The following is a 17,935-nucleotide window of genomic DNA, read 5'->3' on the forward strand; positions in this document are numbered from 1 at the left end:
ATAGAAACATTTGTCTGACCAGCCACTGGACCATGGACTTTCCGTTTGCAACTTTCATAACCGATTTTTTCTTATGGTAGATGCAAGGCCATACGGAAGCTGTGAATGATATTCAAAAGGGCTGGCAATGCCATGACTAATCAAGTATCCTGGCAAATATTAGGGATCAATGAAAAGATAATCAGGGACAAGATCATGCTAGCAACTGGTATTTATTTTGATGGATATTTAAGTGAAATAAGGTTTTTCCTATGGGCTTTGTGAAATTAAAATTTTGAAGAACATCATTGTAGTTTGCTATACGGGTTTTGGTATCAGGTTAATTTCTCGGGTATGGGCTTCGAGTGTCTGGTTATGTGCCCACCATCAATGCTAGAACTCTTTATATATTATCCTTTTTTATTGAATCTTTTATTGATGTAACCATTTTTTTCTCATTTTTATTGTATAAAGAGGTGATGCACAACGGTGAGGGAAGAGTTGATAGAGATTATCCAACCGGCCACCTTTCCACTGTTGCTAAATGTTGCCGCAACGTAGAATGTTGGTTTTACCATGTAAACAAAAGAAACATCCGACACCGTCGATGGATGTTTTTCTTGAGAAAACGCAAAAATATTTGCGTTTCATTTCATTGAAAGGGTAGAAGGTTCAAGAGTACACTCCTCCTAAGAAGATATAATGGTTACAGCAGGTTACATGAATGCACATCCTATGTCGTCGGCTATTGCTGAATGTTATCAATTTTATATTATTGGTTTGCATGGCAGGTTACTGGTCAGGTGATTCACTCTTTTTTTTCTACTGCCATCTATCTTACTTTTTCTTTTTCTTATGTGACACCTTGAGGCCAAAGAGAGTGAGCAGATGCAAGCATATCATATGCATCAGTCTTCCCACATATGTGTGTCAGTAGCAGACCAGTAGCAGACCGAAGCTGTTGACGATGCGCCTCCAAAAAAAGAGGGGAATCCATCAATAAAAGGATGCTAAGGGATTTCTCTGCATCCTATCAGTTGGGACTGTCAATGTAATCACTTTGATTTGATCTCATAGTTTTTGTTCTGATGGTTGCCAGTATGCTTTCAGTTAAGATGGTTTTATATTTGTACTACTAAATGTTCCCATAATAAAATAGGCTAACCTCTAAATATATAGATTGAGCATCGCATGTTGTATGCTGTTATTGCCTTGAATCCTTTATGAAGTATGTGAACAGCCACAACAAAAATAAATTGAGGCATGGTGATTGCATAACAGACTCGAGAATTTTTTTTTTGCAATCTAAATTTCAGTTGATGTGTTAGTTTTACAGAGATAAGTATGACTTGTAAAGCTATGTTTTTTCAGATGTGATTTGGAGTTACTTTTCAATAGCTATTACTTCTTGAATTCTATCTCATTTTCCGGAAAATGAATCAGGTGAAAATTTAGGCGACTAAAGGTTTTATTTTTACTGCATTATTGTCCATGAATGCTTTATTAATGTGATTTTATGGAAATCTTGCAAATGTATCTTCACTTGCATAAATGCAATGCTACTGTATGCGTGTGGGTGAACTTTTATCATCAGAGATGAATTCATTTAGAAAATGTTGGTATGTTGTATATTTTGGTCATTCGTCCTTATTTTAGTTCCCTTAGTTCTGTCCTAGAATGCATATATTTTTGGCTTTCGAGTCTCCATACAAGATTGGAGATGTGAAGTCAATCTGGATCTCAATGGCAAGTGATCAGCAGAATATTGGCGCTGATGTAGTGATGTGCCAAGAGTTGCATCCTAAACTTCTTCACAAATTTTCGGACCAAGAAATACTACGTTTACAACAGCAATGATACATGTGGTTTGTATTCTTCAGCATTGTAACAACATTGTTTCCATCTATTTTGACCTGACATATCTTGGTGTCGAAATCAACCCATGTAACAGAATTCCATAGCGGGGAAGGGAGCCAGGCCGCTCCTAGCTGTGGTGCTATTTACAATGCTAACATAATATTTAGAAACTTTGTTACAATGAAAGAGAATGGATTCTCATGCATAGAAAAAATATAGGTCCGATTAAGCACTAGGGTAGTCATTTTGCCTGAAAAGAGAAGAGCATGCGGGTGTACACATCAGAAAGTTTTTCCTTTTTTGGTGTGTACATGCCATTTTGTTAAAGTGCAAATCAAATCGTGATCAAGCCTTACAAATTTTCAGGTTTGTGTCGTGGTAACGCTCACAAAACTTAACTTAGGGGTCCGTAGCAACGCACGGGCATTCAACTAGTGTACGTAGCGAAGGAATAATGCATGGTCAGCACCCAGCAGACGAATCAAATACTGTGGCTGGGAATGGGCCTCCGTTTTTATAGAATGTACCGAGTCAAAAGAATTGAGTTCGAGTCCGGGGCGGACGGTATCATTTTTGTTTGCCTTACTTAAATAGAGTTCCCGGGAGAATTGGGTAATTAATCATGATCCTTTTAACATGTACTTCAAATCCGGAGGAAGTTTGAACGATTCGATTAATTAGCTTTCTTAAAAATCGCGTGGAATCCTCCATAATTGTAGGTAGTACTACTGTATATTATTGGTGGGAGACTTCCATAATTGTAGGTACTAGCCAAATTGCGAGCCATTAATCACGTCATTAATTAATAATTGCTACTAATCGGGACGCTTCATTGCAGCTAATCAACAGAAAGAAAGGAAAATCGTCAGGAAACAAAAGAGAACGAAAATCACGCCGTCAATCCACATCAGTAGTACTGCTGTATATCTCGCCAACCACCACCCCACTGCTCCCCAACCACCGCCTGCCCCGTCGCCGCCGGCACGCGCCCTCCGTCGTCGCCCACCACCGGCACCTCCTCCTCTCCGCCAGCATTTTCTCCCCACCTATCCTCGGCGCGCGAACAGCTCGCCCGGATCAGACGCCGTCTCCCTTCAACGCCTTCCCCAACCAACCCCTCCTCCCAAGCGCCGCCTCATCCCTGAAGACGAAAGAGGAGGCGCCGCCCGCGCAGCAGCCACCATGCCGGCGCGACTGGCCTGCTCCTAACGCCACGTGCGTCGATTCGACGGCGCGCGCGGCTCCATCGATCACGCCGGTCGCGCGGACGAGGGGGCGCCGGCGGCCAGGAGGTCGACCTGCTCGTCCCGGAGACGCGCGCCGCCGTCCAGGGGCTTCAAAGGTAGCACCTTCTATATATACTCCCTCTCCGTCCTTGCTTCCGTAGAGCAGTTGATTCGAATGTTAGGACGAGATTCCTATACTTGATCTGATTCGAGTTTCTTTAATTGTGCGCCCAGGGTATCGCCGTGGCCGGCAAGGGCAGCAGCCTGGAGCGCATCCACAACGAGAAGTAGCACATGACCCGCAAGGCAAGCTGCCAATTTTCCTGGCGTGGTTCGATTCCGTTGATGTGCGGACAATGTCCTGACGCGCTTCGCTTTGGGTTGCAGGAGCTGCCGCTGCTGGTCATGGCTCGCCCGCTTGCCTAGCTAGCTACATGTTGGAGTGGTGCAGGTAGCTTCCACTCATTGCGCTTGCTGCATATTTTGTATGTACTGCCATTTGGTTCAATGCAAATATTATGTCTTTTGAGAGTGTTTATTGGGATTGGTAGATCGTTCAGTATATTATGCTAGTCGTTGATTGATGTGGAAATGTTGTGTTAGATCTATATATATATATATATTACGTTTCACCATAGCGATCCTTCTTGATTTAGTTATGGATGTGCTTTTGTTTTCCCTTTTACAGCGTAGGAGTATAATCTGGTTGGTTATTAATGGCAAGGTATTTTGGTGAAATGAGCCAGTAAAAAAGATGATGTGTCCTTTAGGTTGTGCGATTTATCCACTTAATTATCGGTGCCCCTTTCTTTTGCTAGTTACAATTTGGTTTTCTTTTGGCAATATCCTTTTTTTTTTAATTACTGGATTCTAGTAGCAATGCATACGTAGGCAGCAATAGGCCAATAAAACTGTGCATATATGCAGCAGTTGCATGACATATACCCACTTACATTTATCACTACTCCTATCATTTTATTTAGTGGATACCGGCTAATTATCATCCTGGTTTCATTTTTGCACACTAACACAAAAAGCTTTTTCACGCAGCTATAATTGTTAATTGATGAGAGCGGTGGCCTTAGCCGGTACGTCCTGCAGCAGCGCGAGGAGCTACAGCAGGTCGAGATCAACATACGCCCACCCATAGATCATCTAGGTGCTGCCATGTCTTGGGAGGCTGCCAACGAGCATCTTGTAGCAGCTGAAAAGCTCAAGGTCCTCTTGCTTTCATTGAAAATTCTCCATACTTGAAAATGTTCACTTTAGGTAGATACGCTGCCATTACTTGCTGCCAACCGAGCAAGCAATAACTTGTTCCCTTGTTTCTCATTAATTCAAAATCATGCATATATGCTTGGATATGATCAGAAAGGCTTATTCTTTTTTTTCTATTGCATTCTTTCTGTAAAAAATTTAATGGAAACTTGTCATGTATATTTGTTCGTAAAGTTTGCTTGCTAATGTTTCATTTTTTCCTGTTGTTCAGATGTGTACATAACTACATATATGGGCAGTGCATCTAGGATGCTTTTGTTTCTTCATTTGTTTGCTGCTTAGTTAATTACACATATGCAGTGCTCAACCCTGCCTCTACATTTTCAGGTTCAGAGCATCATACAGGTGTGCATGCCCGCGCCGTGGATCTGGAGGCTGTTGGGGAAGCCCACTCGCTGCTGCAGTGGTAGGGGTAGGATCTGTTGAGGAAGGGAGAAGGAAAAGCCATCCGTGGACTGCAACGGGACGGGGCACTAAACGGAAGTAGTGACCATCTCTTCGACTCCATGTGTTTGGGTGATTTTCTGGTTATCCCTTCTCTTATCTACATGGCCATGTTGGCATGATTACCTCTACATCCTGAAATGCTCTGTTAGTTTTTTGTGTGTCTCGGTTAGGCTGTATGATCAATGTTGGCTGACATATCTTAGATAGAAAGATGTGTCTTTATAGTGTGCTTTGTTTGGTCGATTTAATCAATGTCAACCTTGAATCTGAAGTTTGATTTCTAAACTAGAATCCTGTTTTGTGTTTGAGCTTCTAATTTGTTGATTGCACTTGTTGGAGCTGATTTGGAGTACTAGTTCAAAGTAGATGATTTTTTTAATCAACACAACATTGCCACCTTATAAGGATGATTGTGTTGTTTGAAATGGTTTTGCTGGTGGTGGTTATCTCAAAAGATTGATTTCTGCCACTAATGATGAATTATGTTTGAATGATACGTCGGGCGTGCTGTTTACACATTGAAATTTGTGTAGTATATATTGTTTGCTGTATCATATGGGTGTCCGAAAAATAGCAAAGGCCAGTCCGAAATTTCTGTTTTTATTGAAATTTAGTCTATTATCTAAGCTAACTTTTACTTTTCTGTTCTTAATGAGAATCATTGAAATTCACTGTTTTTATCTTGAGGCCTTTGTAAACGAACCAGCCAATAATTTGGCTATGCCAAGCTAAATTGGAAGATCAATTTGCTATTTAAGTACTAGTGTTGCTGGTGAACGAGATAGAATAGTTGAGAAATTTGTGGGTGTATGTATTAAGTTTCTTTTGTAGCTCTTGTTTGCACCCTTTAAAAATTGGAAGAGAAGTTTAGTGGAATTTATGTGTAGTACGAAACTCGATGCTCCTAAGTCTCAGTTTGGAACATTGATACGAAAACCTGATGGTCTATAAATTGATGCACATCTATTTTTTGCATGCATCAGGTTTGTGTGTTATGCATCTTGTTTACTACAGCTTGATATGTTAGGTAAAAGAATCCTTCTAAATGGCTGGAGTTTACTTGAGTGGTACACTAAGGTTGATCCTTTCCTATACAAGCACGTCTCTGAATCAGTGTTTCTCGAATCTCTTATTGTAGCAGAGTACCAACCTGGTCACTTTGTGAATGCATCTGTTGCTGGCATGTCCATCTCCACCGAAAATACCTTTTTTCTGGTGCCAATATCTTTCCAAACTAAGACATCCAATTCAAATTTCAACAACCATCGGAAACATGTTAGTGCTCAGAGTACTAGATGTACTTCGGTACCTAGGTTCAGATTTTTAGGAGAAGAGTGAGAGCCCAAGGACCATCAGCTTGGCCAAATGTTTGAATTAGTTGATGTACCTTTGATTCATTTTAATAGTACAACATTTATAACATCTAAACTCAGTGCTTCCAAATAGAGTGGGTAGGACGTTTTCAGCGAATTGAACTCACTAATCGTATCCTGTTGTTTTCCGTTTTCATAAAATATCTCAAGTTGTAAAAATCATAACTACTTCATATAAATTTAAAAAATGCAAATAAGATACCAAAATGTTCAGAAAATTCTCCTCGTATTATGCTGCTACCACAGGCTGGATGTTCGATTTTTCTGATTGCTTACTCACTTATAATTTTTTATAGCTTTGACACTGGTAGTATGCTATTTTCCTTTTCATCAACATGATCTCTTTAGTTCAATTGCTGATAGAGAACTACTTGCAAGTGATGTCTGCTAGAAATTTGAAGTGTCGTCTAATAAGCACGTTGTTTCTGGAAGCCTTTTAAAATCTTTTGGTTGCTTTGAGTAGAATCTGGAACTGTTCTCCAGCGGTTATTTGGGTTTAATCCCACTTACAATATTTATACTTTTTTTTTTGCAATTTCTGTGTTTTGATTGTATCCATACTTAAGTCCATCACCATGACATTGGGTGGTATATCAGTTGGTTCCCATTTTAGTGGTTTTCTTTAACTGTTTTGTACCAATCTGCTGTTTCTTAGATTCCCATTTGAGCATACGACAAGCTAAATCGGATTCCCCTTTCAGACAAGATGCAAAATCGAGTTTCTGATCATTTTTTACCCATAGGCAGTCATTTTCCTTGAGTGCATTGCTACATTTCTTTTACTTGACAATCACATTATCCATCTCACTGACTTTGTGTTAAATTTTCCTTTTATCTGTCTTTTGCTTGTATGCTTGGGTGAGCAGTTTGTATTGTTGGTGACAAGCAACCTGACACCCTTCCCACTGCATCATGGCTGTATATATGATTAGTTTATCTTCTTTTTGTCGAGAGCTCTGTTTTTCAATGTCTTCTACTTGTCCTTTTGTAAGTCATGACATCTTAATATGAGCTCATCATTTGTGAATCAGTAGAATAAAGTAAATGAAAATATTTTCCCTACTGTTTCGCCTCAAGGGCAGCCTGTAGCGCCTCCAGAAGTAGTAGCACGTGATCTGCAAAGTGAGCTGCCAATTTCATGTTTATTTCCGTTCGGTGTAATTTGGTTCCATTGTTATTGCAATGTCCAGATAACCCACGGCTGGGTTGGGTTGCAGGAGCCGTCGGTGATGATTGTGGCTTGCCCGCTTGCCTAGCGACATATTGGAGTGGCGTAGGTAGTTTCCACTGCTTGATTGCACCTGTATATTTAGGATTTAGTGTCACTTAGTTTGATGGAAAGTATTCTGTGCTTTGGGAGTGAGTATTGTGAATGGTGATCTGGTATTGTGCTAACTGTTGATGGAAGTGTTATGTGGAAGTGTTATGCAGTAGTTAGCTCCTTTGTTTTCTCATTGATTCAGTAAAATGCATACAAGATGCGTACATGGTTTGCTGGGGTCAGGAATATTCTTTGTATTTAGTTCTCTTTGTTCAAAATTTTACCAGTCATGTAATATTTGCTTGCTAAAGGTTGCTTTTTTCTGTGGTGGAAATGTTTACACTAATGTTTTGTATTGTGGTTTTGATCATGTTTTGGGAGAATAGCTCCATTATTTTACATTTCTCTACTTCTGGTTAAAAAAATACCATAATAACAAAATTTGTCTACTAAATGGTAGTAGATGATAAATATATTTATGTTAGATTCTAACATGAAACAATGTTCTCAATGCCGATCCTTTGATCTAGTCTTTTGTTACTTGGTTCTTTTTACCCCAAATTAACATATGTTTATGTTTTGCGCAGTTGTGCTATTCCTGCGAGATGTCAGGGGCTGCCTGATCATCCTAGCCATGGATAGCGGTGTCGACTCCATGTGTTTGAGTGAGTTTCTAGTTCTCCATTCTCTCCTCTACATGCCCAGGGAGGCATGGTTACCGCTGCATGCACATATGCTATGTTATTGGTCATGAGCTGTTTCTATTTGGGCAAAAATACTTGCTCCCTGTTTTATATGTCAAGAGTCCAGAAACTCTCATCTCTTATGTTCTTTTTGGTTCTTCTGCTAATGGATGTTAGTGATGTAGCGATGTGGTGTTTCATTTCCTGTTTGGTACCAGTGCCATGTACGTCTTTGCTCCTAGTGACGTCCTGGAAGTTTCAGGTTGCTGCAATGTCGTGCCTGAACATAGTTTGGTATCTAGCTGTGTGTTCTGTAGTGTTTTTTCAGGTTGAGGTCCTTTTGGTATGGCAAGTTGCTGGCCATTTTTCCAGTGAATTTTGATGCAATAGTAGCGAATTTCCTCTGAAGTTAGTGACTCTTAACTTTAAAAAATGCTTCAGCCATTTAACTCTACTTATCTGGAAATTTGGTGTGATATATTCATTCATTCAAATTTATCGGCTGTCCTCTTCTTGTGTTGGTTACAAATTTTATATCCTTTGACAAAATTATGTCTTTTGAATGGTCAAATACTAGTACCACTGCATTTATAGGCAGCAGTAGCACAACATGTATCAATCTGTACATATTCTACTACTATGACAAGTTACATTCAAGATATTAATTCAGCTATTCAAGTTTTGTTTCAACATCTCATTGCTTCTCTTTCTTTCCTAGAAGTTGTCTCTTTCCTCAGGTGATTCTTAGTCACTACTTGGCTTCAAGAATACCAAGCATGGGAAACTATTCAAATGGTCTCTTCTTTATCGCCGAGGTTTAGGTAAGATGTTGGGTTTCTCTTTTTCCCCCTCTATGAGGTATGTGATATTGTGGATGTATTGGCATTGGCATGCTTGTTAGAAGTTCTTATGCTAGTATTTATGGCAAGACATTGTCATTGATTCATTTATGCTGAAGGTTCATCTTAATTTTGTTCCATTCTTCTTGATCTTATTATTGGAAACTGGTCATGTAGTGTTTGACACTTTACATTCCATTTATCTCTACTCTTAGGTGGTAGTAGAGATTAAGTAGCCACAGGTAGGTAGTGAGTCTGATGATCACACCTAGTTCATTTGTAGATGCATCTGATAAGGATTGTATTGGTATTATCTGCCTGCATGGATTCTCCGATGAGAGAACTAATTGCATGCATATCTTGCTTTCGTTCATGTGACACCCTTATGGCTTACTTTAGTATTGTTCAAATAGGTGCACTTCTTTATTTCTTTATAGATTTTAAATCTAAAGAATTGTTTTCGGAGGTAAAATTTATTGTTGTGTTGTTCCCCTACTACATCTATGTTGCTATTGATGTTGTTTTTAGCTCTTATATTTTGTGGCGACTGACTTCCACTTCACATTTATAGTGGCTATGTAGACTGGATTATCGAGTTACTAGATGTTTCACGTGAGCTGTCTTGATTTGGTGATAGATCGTTGAATCACAATTCTTCTGAAGAATATTGTATCAGTTAATCAAAGGATATATAATTTTTAGAAGTTAAGATAATGTCATGCTTGGACTTGGATTGGATTTTTTTAATCTGTTTACGTGTAACAATGGTTGTGATATGAAGTGTCTGCAGGTGGTGATACCTGCTGGGAATGTTTTAGTTGAGCACTTAACTCTCCGAGTACAAATGGGCTCTAATCTTTTGATCACAGGCATCCTCTCTTACCGAATGATTTCTGTAATAAACAACAAAACAGCAAGCTAGCACTTGATAATGAGACTATTGTATCTTGATGTGATGTTTTCTTTGATATCACAGTTTTGTTTGACAGTGCCATCTGTTGCTCTCTGTAATGATCTCCACATGACTTGCTGCCAAATCGTTTGGTTTTTACACTACTGAAAATTCTATGTACATGCATGTCACTATGTATGTGCTTCCACTATTTAGTCCATGCACAGAGAAAAATCTCAATGTTTATTGTCCAATAGCTCGAAAACCATGGTGCAGTACTAAATCCACATTACATAGGTGACTGCCTTTTGAGGAAACAATAGATAGGTGCCTGTCTATTGTCGTGCTTGTCGAGTTGAAACCCTCCTTGGAAATCTATTTATTTCTTTGATAAATCTGCTTTATTAGAGTTGACGGTGATGTTTTGCCCCTTTTGGAGGTTAAATGTCAAGGCAGCAGGTGGAGCGCTGCGGCTGATCAGCTGATGCATCACTTGACAAGGAAGAACACGGGAACAAGGAGACGTATATAGTTGAAAAGCATGTGTTTTGTTGTAATAGTTGCTGTCCCAGATTGCATGAGTTGTGTTGTATGAGCCTTTTTGGCTTTGTTTTTTTGCAGTGTGATGTGAGTGTCTGTACAAGATGGAAGGTCTTGGCAAATTTTCTTGCTGATATATATTCGTTTTAAGTCTTGATTCTTTGATATGTGACCCGAATGTCTGAAGAAGGAAAATGGCATGGCAATTTTGATCTTTTTGTGTAGTTTGCTGTTGTGAAGTGAAAGGATTGAGGATCGTTGGTTTGGAGCGGAAAGTAGTTTTGCCTGATCTATCATGCGTGTCACAAGCTGAGCTTGTACTTGCGATGCGTGCCAAGTTGTTGTTAGGAAAAAAGAAAGATTTTCTCCTTGCAGCGGAGATGTCTCGCATATTATATCAAGTAAGTGAGTAAACAAGGGCTGGAGATAGAAGGAGGGGACAGATAATTCATGGCCGTCCTGTGATTGTTGCATGATTTCCGTGGGTCAGCTAGATTTACGCATGCATGCGCGCAAAGTTTCTTTTTTTTCTCGCGCGCGAGGCAGCGTGTGGCGATGATTAGGGTTGACACGTACAGGATTTTTATTAAGTATTTCCTTTGGACGTGCGTGCATGAATGGGTCCGATCCGAAGGACGACTCGCGTACGTGCACGAGCTGATCTAGTTGTGCTCATGTAGGTAGCTGATGGATGTGCTTGTTTTTTGTTTGGTAATCACATGTGATTTGCTGTAATAGCTCCCGTCCCAGGTTGCATGAATTGTGTTGGATGAGCCTGTTGGCTTGTACACTCGCACGCGTGCAAAGTTTCTTTTTTTGTCGCACGCGAGGCAGCGTGTGGCGATGATTAGCGTTGACACGTACGGCGATTTTTATTAAGTATTTCCTTTGGATGTGCGTGCATGAATGGGTCCGATCCCAAGGACGACTCGCGTGCACGAGCTGAGCTGGTTGTGCGCATGTAGGTAGCTGATGGATGTGCTTGTTTTTTGTTTGGAAATCACATGTGATTTGCTGCCGTCCCAGGTTGCATGAGTTGTGTTGGATGAGCCTGTTGGCTTGTAGTGTGATGTGATTGTCTAAAGGATTGGGGATCGGTTGGTTTGGAGCTGAAAGTAGTTTTGGCTGATGGATCATGCTGTGTCACAAGCAGAGCTTGTGTAAGCATGTATAGGAACTTGCGATGCGTGCCAAGTTGCTTTTAGGAAAAAAACTTGCCTGATTGATGACACGCCCACATATCTACAAGAAGCCTGATTGATTCTAACAGCAACACTCTGTGAATCTACTAGTTCTCATTCAGCTTCAACCAAGTGATCCATCTTGTATTGTACACAGAGCAGTACAATTTTCCAGGAAACAATGAGGGAGTGATTCACGAGAAACTTCACATATACGCTAAACACATGTCTAGATACTTCCAACGTTTTGGTAGTTGTTTCCCTAATTTTCCAGCACGATTAGTCTGCCCATGCATCAATACGGTACAGCAAATCCCTCTATTTCCACTGTCCGACTCGTCGACTACATCCTCTTATTTCCCCCGCATGGACTAATTTTTTCAAACAACAGCAGCACAAGCTTGATGGAAGACGAGCCCAACCAACTGGCCGACGTGGAGAGCGGTGCTGGCGTCAGCCACGACGAGCTCGTTCCCAAATTCGATGGCGACAAACAGTCCGTCGTGGAGAGCGGTGCCGGCGTCAGCGAGGACGGCCTAGACGAGGACGGCGGTGACGGCACCAGCGGTTGCGGTGGAGTCCTGGTGCTCGGCAGGGGAGAGCGCCAGGAACCAGACCCGCCTTCAGACGTGCTTGAGTGATGCGACGAGCGAGAGCTTCGTGCTGGTTTTGGTCGTCGCCATGTGGGGGACGAGAGCTGGCTGGCCGAGGGGGTGGAGATGGACTCCACGGGGTCACTTGTCGGAAAGGGCCGCGACGGCGTCTGCGAGCACGGCAAAGGCCGACGGTAAAGTTTTGCATGGCGTGGATTGTTCATGGCGTTGTTTTTGCGTGACCAATGATTGTCCATGCCCATTCACTCATCTCTTTTTCGCATGCATGCAGGTGGCGTCGCCGTTGATGAACTAGTCCTGGAACGGCCGGCGCGGGAGACGGCGCCCTGGAAAAGAGCCTCACGAGGTGAATGGTCTGTTTACTGGCAAAGCACAACGCCGCGACCGCCGTCACCTCGCCCAGCTTCGCCTCGGAAGGGGTGCCATGGCCAGCATCGCCTCCGTACCGTAGGTGGCACCATGGCCAGCTTCGTTTCCGCCGGGAGCACCATGTACTGTCCACCTTCGCCTCCACTAGTAGTGCCATGGCCAGTGCCTCGACTAGCAGCTTCTCCTTGCCCTGCTACGCCTCGGCCGGCAAGAGCTGAGCTAGCGCCCGCGCCCGACACTACTGTTTCCTCCCGCTAGGTCCGCGTCCACGTTGTTGTCCTGCTCATGGCCGGCGTCGTCGCTGGGCGGGTTGTTGCCTTGTTGGGTCCCTATGACATTACGAATGTGCTTCATTTAGTTTTTCAGGCACAGCTCACAAGCAACCAAAGCCCCCAATTGCAACACCACCACACACGAGAAAAATCGCGTGTCAATAAGAAGCCATTGCGCACGGGTTGCGAAGCTGCGCCCTATAAGACAACGCCTCCCTCCATGTCCAAAGCCAACGACCATTTCTTGCATGCAGCCAACCTAATGGAGGGGCTCATCCCGTTCATCTACAAGGGCCATCAAGGAGCGGAATACCCGGAGCTACTCCAGGTGCAGCTCCATCGGCTCGGCTAGCGGCGACATTGGTGTGGAGGACGGCGATTATGTGATCACTACTGGACATGCTACATGGTGCTGGACAAGCAACGCCCATATATGAGGACGAGCTGGCCTTCTGGCCTTGTGATGAGGTTGCTTTGTCCTTGTTAGATTAGATGACTTCTGATTGGGGATTGAGTTGTGCTAGAGTATGAATCATTTGATATTGACAAATATTTTGATGTGTGCTGGAAATGTCTAAAACACAGGTGAGGTCATGGCAAATTTTCTGGCTGGATAACGAGGAAGGATAATCAACGACAACAGTGGCCTTCGTCTTCTTTGACTCCATGTGTTTAAAGGAAGATTCAGGTTCCTTACTGCAGTGATTTCTTCGTAGTATCCGTACACGCCCATTGTTGGCATAGAGTCTCCAGTTTTTGCTGTGTCTACATCATCATTTTATTTGCCTGGTAGTAGTATTATTAAAGGTTTCTGTTGTGGTGTACTTGAGTCAGGAATGAATTTAAATCCAACATGTAGTAGGTTTCATTTGGTCACTTATTTGTTACCAGTAACCTGTTATAAACGCGACAAGCAAATAACGAAGAACGATAAAAGAAAACGCAGCGGAGACACAAGATTTAATGTGGAAAACCCTTTCCAACAAAGAAGGGGAAAAAACCACGGACGCCAGCCAACAAATACTTCACTATATCGGGGAGTATTTACAAACGCCGTGGGTTATCTTATAATCTGATTAACCCTAGCCGGCGGCTTACAAGATGTATATATATATAGGCGGTGGCAACGATCCGTACCGCTCGTCCCAAGCCTACCGGCGACGGGCCTCGCTCCTCTTGTCAGAAGCTAGCCTCCCTTTAGTATATGAATTTGGATCACAATATAACATAACTAATCAGATAATAAGAGGAGGAGCTATTGCTAGGAAAATTTAATGAACATGCATGGTGATTGGCTCTCATGTGCTATGTGATTGGCTTTACTAATTATGCTCTGGCTACTGAGCTCATGACCTCTATTTAAATTATGATGATGATGTTTACCTGGTCACATGTTGTCGTGCTGGTCTGGGAAGGATGGACAAGGCATTGATACTTGTTTCACAAACCACTGGTAGCTGGATGCAGTGTGAGCGGTACACGGAGCATCCAACAGGCTGCCGAGAGAGCTGGATACTGATAGCTGCTAAGAGGGAGGAAACCTGGACCATTTGGACATGTTTTTTTTTTACCGGAGTCGATGTGCTTGATAACCTGAGACATCATGGTAGCACTTGAGGTGATGTGTTTTCCTAGCTAAGCACCTAATCATAGGTAGAACTTTGCTAGAGCACCTGATGGTTGCAAGTTGATGCACGTGTCCAAACTTTCATGGAGCTATGATGAAGCTTGACATTATCCGATTGCAACCTGAATCTAAAAGGATATCGCCAGAGCACTTGATGATGTGGAAATTTGATTTGGACTTGATTGTTTCCTGCGTTACTACCTACGACTGCATGAATGCTCCCTAAATTCAGGGTTTGCCGCACATAGAAACCAATCCGTTGGTTCTCCTCCTCCTTCTAGCCGCACATACAAACAAGCGCCCCATAATTCTAGACAGGCTGAGACGTAATTGCTTCCTGCGTTACTACCTACTACTTACTGTATGAATGCTCCCTAAAATCAGGGTTTCAATCTGGAAGAAAATAAGATTCAACACACTGGTTTGTACATTTCTTACTCCTCTTGTCACATTGCTGGGAGCTGTACCAAGTTTTCTTAGATTTATTATATCTTATTATGTTTTTACTAGATCGATGGAATAGCTTGAGTTTATTATGGCCGCTTTTGCATATTTGCATATGGTCTCTCCTTATGCCCAAACGTGCATGGCCAACTCGATCGCCACAATTGCAGGTTGTCACATGAAAACAAGATTTGCATGTTTGTTGGTTCATTATTTGGAGATACTCCATTAGTAGGTAGGTTGTCCATCTTTGGTAGTAGTAGTAATACAGGAAAGAGGGAAAATCGAGGTGATAATTACTCCTTGATTTACTAATGCTGGGATTTCGTCCCGTAATTAGGTGGTGACATTGGTCTCGTCATGGCCACCATTATGGGGTGTTGGTTACCCGGTTTTGGTATGCCACCTCAGCGATCCGTGGGACAGCATATCTCATCCGTCCAAAGCAGCTAGAGGAGAACCATTGGATTGTGTTTACCCGCTCAATTCTGTGAAAGTTTGAAACTTTTGTTTCCCCTCCAAACCAAACCAAGTCTATAAATACAAGGTAGGGCCAAAACCGCGGGCGGCAGCGCGTGCCGTGACTTATGACTTTGGACTTTGGCGAGGAGAGGAGAGGAGAGGAGAGGCCATGGCGCTCTGGGTTGCCCGGATGGGCGGCCGGTGGGGACGACTAGTGCGAGCGGGACTGCGCGGTGGTGAATTAAGGAGGTTCGCCGGCGCGCGGCGCCGTGAACTGATACCGTGTATGTGGCGCTCTCCAGCTCTGGATCTCGGTGAGTTTGCTGTCTTTGGGTTATTTGTTTTGGAGCCGTGGATCAGGCATGGAAACATGCATATAGGCTCTGGATTAATTGGTTATCTCCTTGTTGTGTGTAACTAGGTACTTTGCACGTGTTGCTGATCCATTCAGCTCTGGATCGACACATATGCGTAGAGTAGTATGTTAGGAATAAAAAAAAAATTCCAGGCGAGCGAGGCGAGATCCATCCACGATTAGTTAGTTTGAGGGAGCGGTTTGTTTCTTGGAAACATGGGATCGTCAGATCCCGGCCGAGTGAGCGTCGAGCGACAAGGCGCGGTCCCTTTTTCCGCATGCGCGCGCGCGAGGTGAAATCGAATGGGTTCTCTTCCCGTGTTTGCGCCGCGTTTGTGTGGTGGAGTACGTGGAGCTGAGCTGGCAGGCATCGCACGCGCGGAAGGACTCGAACAAACCCGCGCCGCGCCTCGTTTGTTTCGTCGGCGAGGCTGTGCGTTTGTGTGCCACCGGCGCGTCTGTGCCTCTCGATCAGTCTGCTACGGCCGGTGACATGAAGACCACAATCCCTCTACTGACGCCGTACGTACAAGATGGGCCAGTTTGCCCTGTCGCACAGGGTCGTGCTGGCACCGCTCACGCGGCAGCGCGCCTACGGCAGCGTCCCGCAGCCGCACGCCGCCGTCTACTACGCCCAGCGCGCCAGTCCCGGCGGGTTCCTCATCTCCGAGGGGACCCGGATCGCCGGCTCGCCTGCTAAAGCAGCGCGGGAGGAGAATTTCTCGACTTCTCATACATCTCCTATGTGTCAATAAGACCAAAGAGATGGAGGGGCATATACTAGCCGCAACCGCTCCTGAACCCCGCGCACCCTCTCTAATTCGGCCGGCGACGGCCTCTCCAGCGAGAACCCGCAGCAAACAGCGCTGTACTCCTCCATGGTGAGGTCACTGAACTGGTTGATGCCTTGGGTGCTACTATGGACCCCTAGGGCGTAGCCGGCGTTATGTCGGTCGACGGAGCGGAGGGCGTCCTGGAACATGGCGTAGCGGTGCTCCTCGTGGGGGGCGATAGAGCTGTAGATCTTGTCGTGCAGGGCCTTCCACTCCACGAAGATCCGCCGGGTCACCTCCTCGCTCCTCTCCCTGTCCCAGGACCAGGCGGAGTACCCCTTGTCGTGCCACTGCCGGTCGATGAGGCGGAGGCGGTGCTTGAACATGGCGTACCCGTCCTCCTCCTCCGCGGCGGAGGCGTAGGTCTTGCCGTGCTCCGCTGTCCAGTGCAGGAAGATCCGGCGCGTCTCCTCCTCGCTCCTCTCCTTCTCCATGTTGTTCGATGTGTTGCTTGTGGCTGCTGCCGCCGCCAGCGACAGCAGCAGCAGCAGCGCTGCCGCCGCCATGATCCTCATCACCACGGGAATTGATGGTGGCGCGCGGGTGTACTTACGTGGAGTAGAATAGATGTGTGGAAGGGCGAGAGTCTGCACGGACGCTCGATTGATGGATCTCGAAACCCTCGCGCGCGGTGCTCGACCAATGAATCTAAGTTTGGATTGTCGTTTGGGTCGGTGCTCGACCAATGAATCGAGTCGACGTATGTACAAGATGGGCCAGTTTGACCTGTCGCACAGGGTCGTGCTTATTACGGCGGTGTCCCGCAGCCACACGCCGCCGTCTACTACGCGCGGCGGGTTCCGCATCTCGGGCGGCTGTTTCCATCCATCCCGACTGCCAGGCTGTACGGTGCGGTGCGGGGAGGTGCGGATCTATTCGCGAGTTGGGCGCTTCAACCGAATCAATCCGCCAAACAGCCTTTCGCTTCTCTCGCCCGCGTGCGCACCTACGGATCGTATTATGCATCCAAATCAAAACCAATTCCTTCCCCATCTCTTTTTTCTTTCCTGCCCGCCCCACTGCTACAGCTTGGTACGCGATCTGAATGATCCTGTGCGGAAAAAAAAGAAGCAAAAAACAAATACTAGATGGCCACAACCAACTATAACTGTACGTACACCATCGAATCGATGGACAACGCTATTAATCATCACCCTCAAACTAAAGCTTATGCATGGAACCAGGAAATTAAGCACAAGAAACAGCGTCAGACTGACAAGAACCTGATGAGAAGAGGTACTCCGTGGCCGGCCGGCCGGCCGGAGATCTCGGATCCACCACCACACTCGCAATCCTATCCACCCAGCCCAACCTTCCTCGATCTGCCACCATTCCTCCCCTTTCCGGCCTCTCTTCTCTTGTTGGATGGATCCTCGGCATGCATGTCAACAGAGGGCCCTCTT

The 17,935-nt window shown here is 44.4% G+C and overlaps 1 protein-coding gene and 1 long non-coding RNA gene across 2 annotated transcripts; one reads left to right on the forward strand and one right to left on the reverse strand.

Moving 5' to 3' along the window:
* The first annotated feature begins 4,130 nt into the window (after positions 1 to 4,130).
* Positions 4,131 to 9,692, forward strand: LOC124684606. Its single transcript, XR_006997076.1, has 3 exons — positions 4,131 to 4,280; positions 4,668 to 4,856; positions 8,009 to 9,692. It is a non-coding gene; the product is annotated as an uncharacterized LOC124684606 (long non-coding RNA).
* A 6,755-nt stretch (positions 9,693 to 16,447) lies between these two features.
* On the reverse strand, positions 16,448 to 17,038 carry LOC124684607. Its single transcript, XM_047218882.1, has one exon. The coding sequence runs from the start codon at positions 17,036 to 17,038 to the stop codon at positions 16,448 to 16,450; it is 591 nt and encodes a 196-aa protein (XP_047074838.1).
* Between the last annotated feature and the right edge of the window lie 897 nt (positions 17,039 to 17,935).

Source organism: Lolium rigidum, chromosome 1 (assembly GCF_022539505.1).
Source record: "Lolium rigidum isolate FL_2022 chromosome 1, APGP_CSIRO_Lrig_0.1, whole genome shotgun sequence".
NCBI classification, from domain to species: domain Eukaryota; kingdom Viridiplantae; phylum Streptophyta; class Magnoliopsida; order Poales; family Poaceae; genus Lolium; species Lolium rigidum.

What these genes read in the sequence shown, in the direction of transcription:
- LOC124684607 (XM_047218882.1), bottom strand. Translation starts at nt 17,038, where the DNA reads ATGGCGGCGGCAGCGCTGCTGCTGCTGCTGTCGCTGGCGGCGGCAGCA.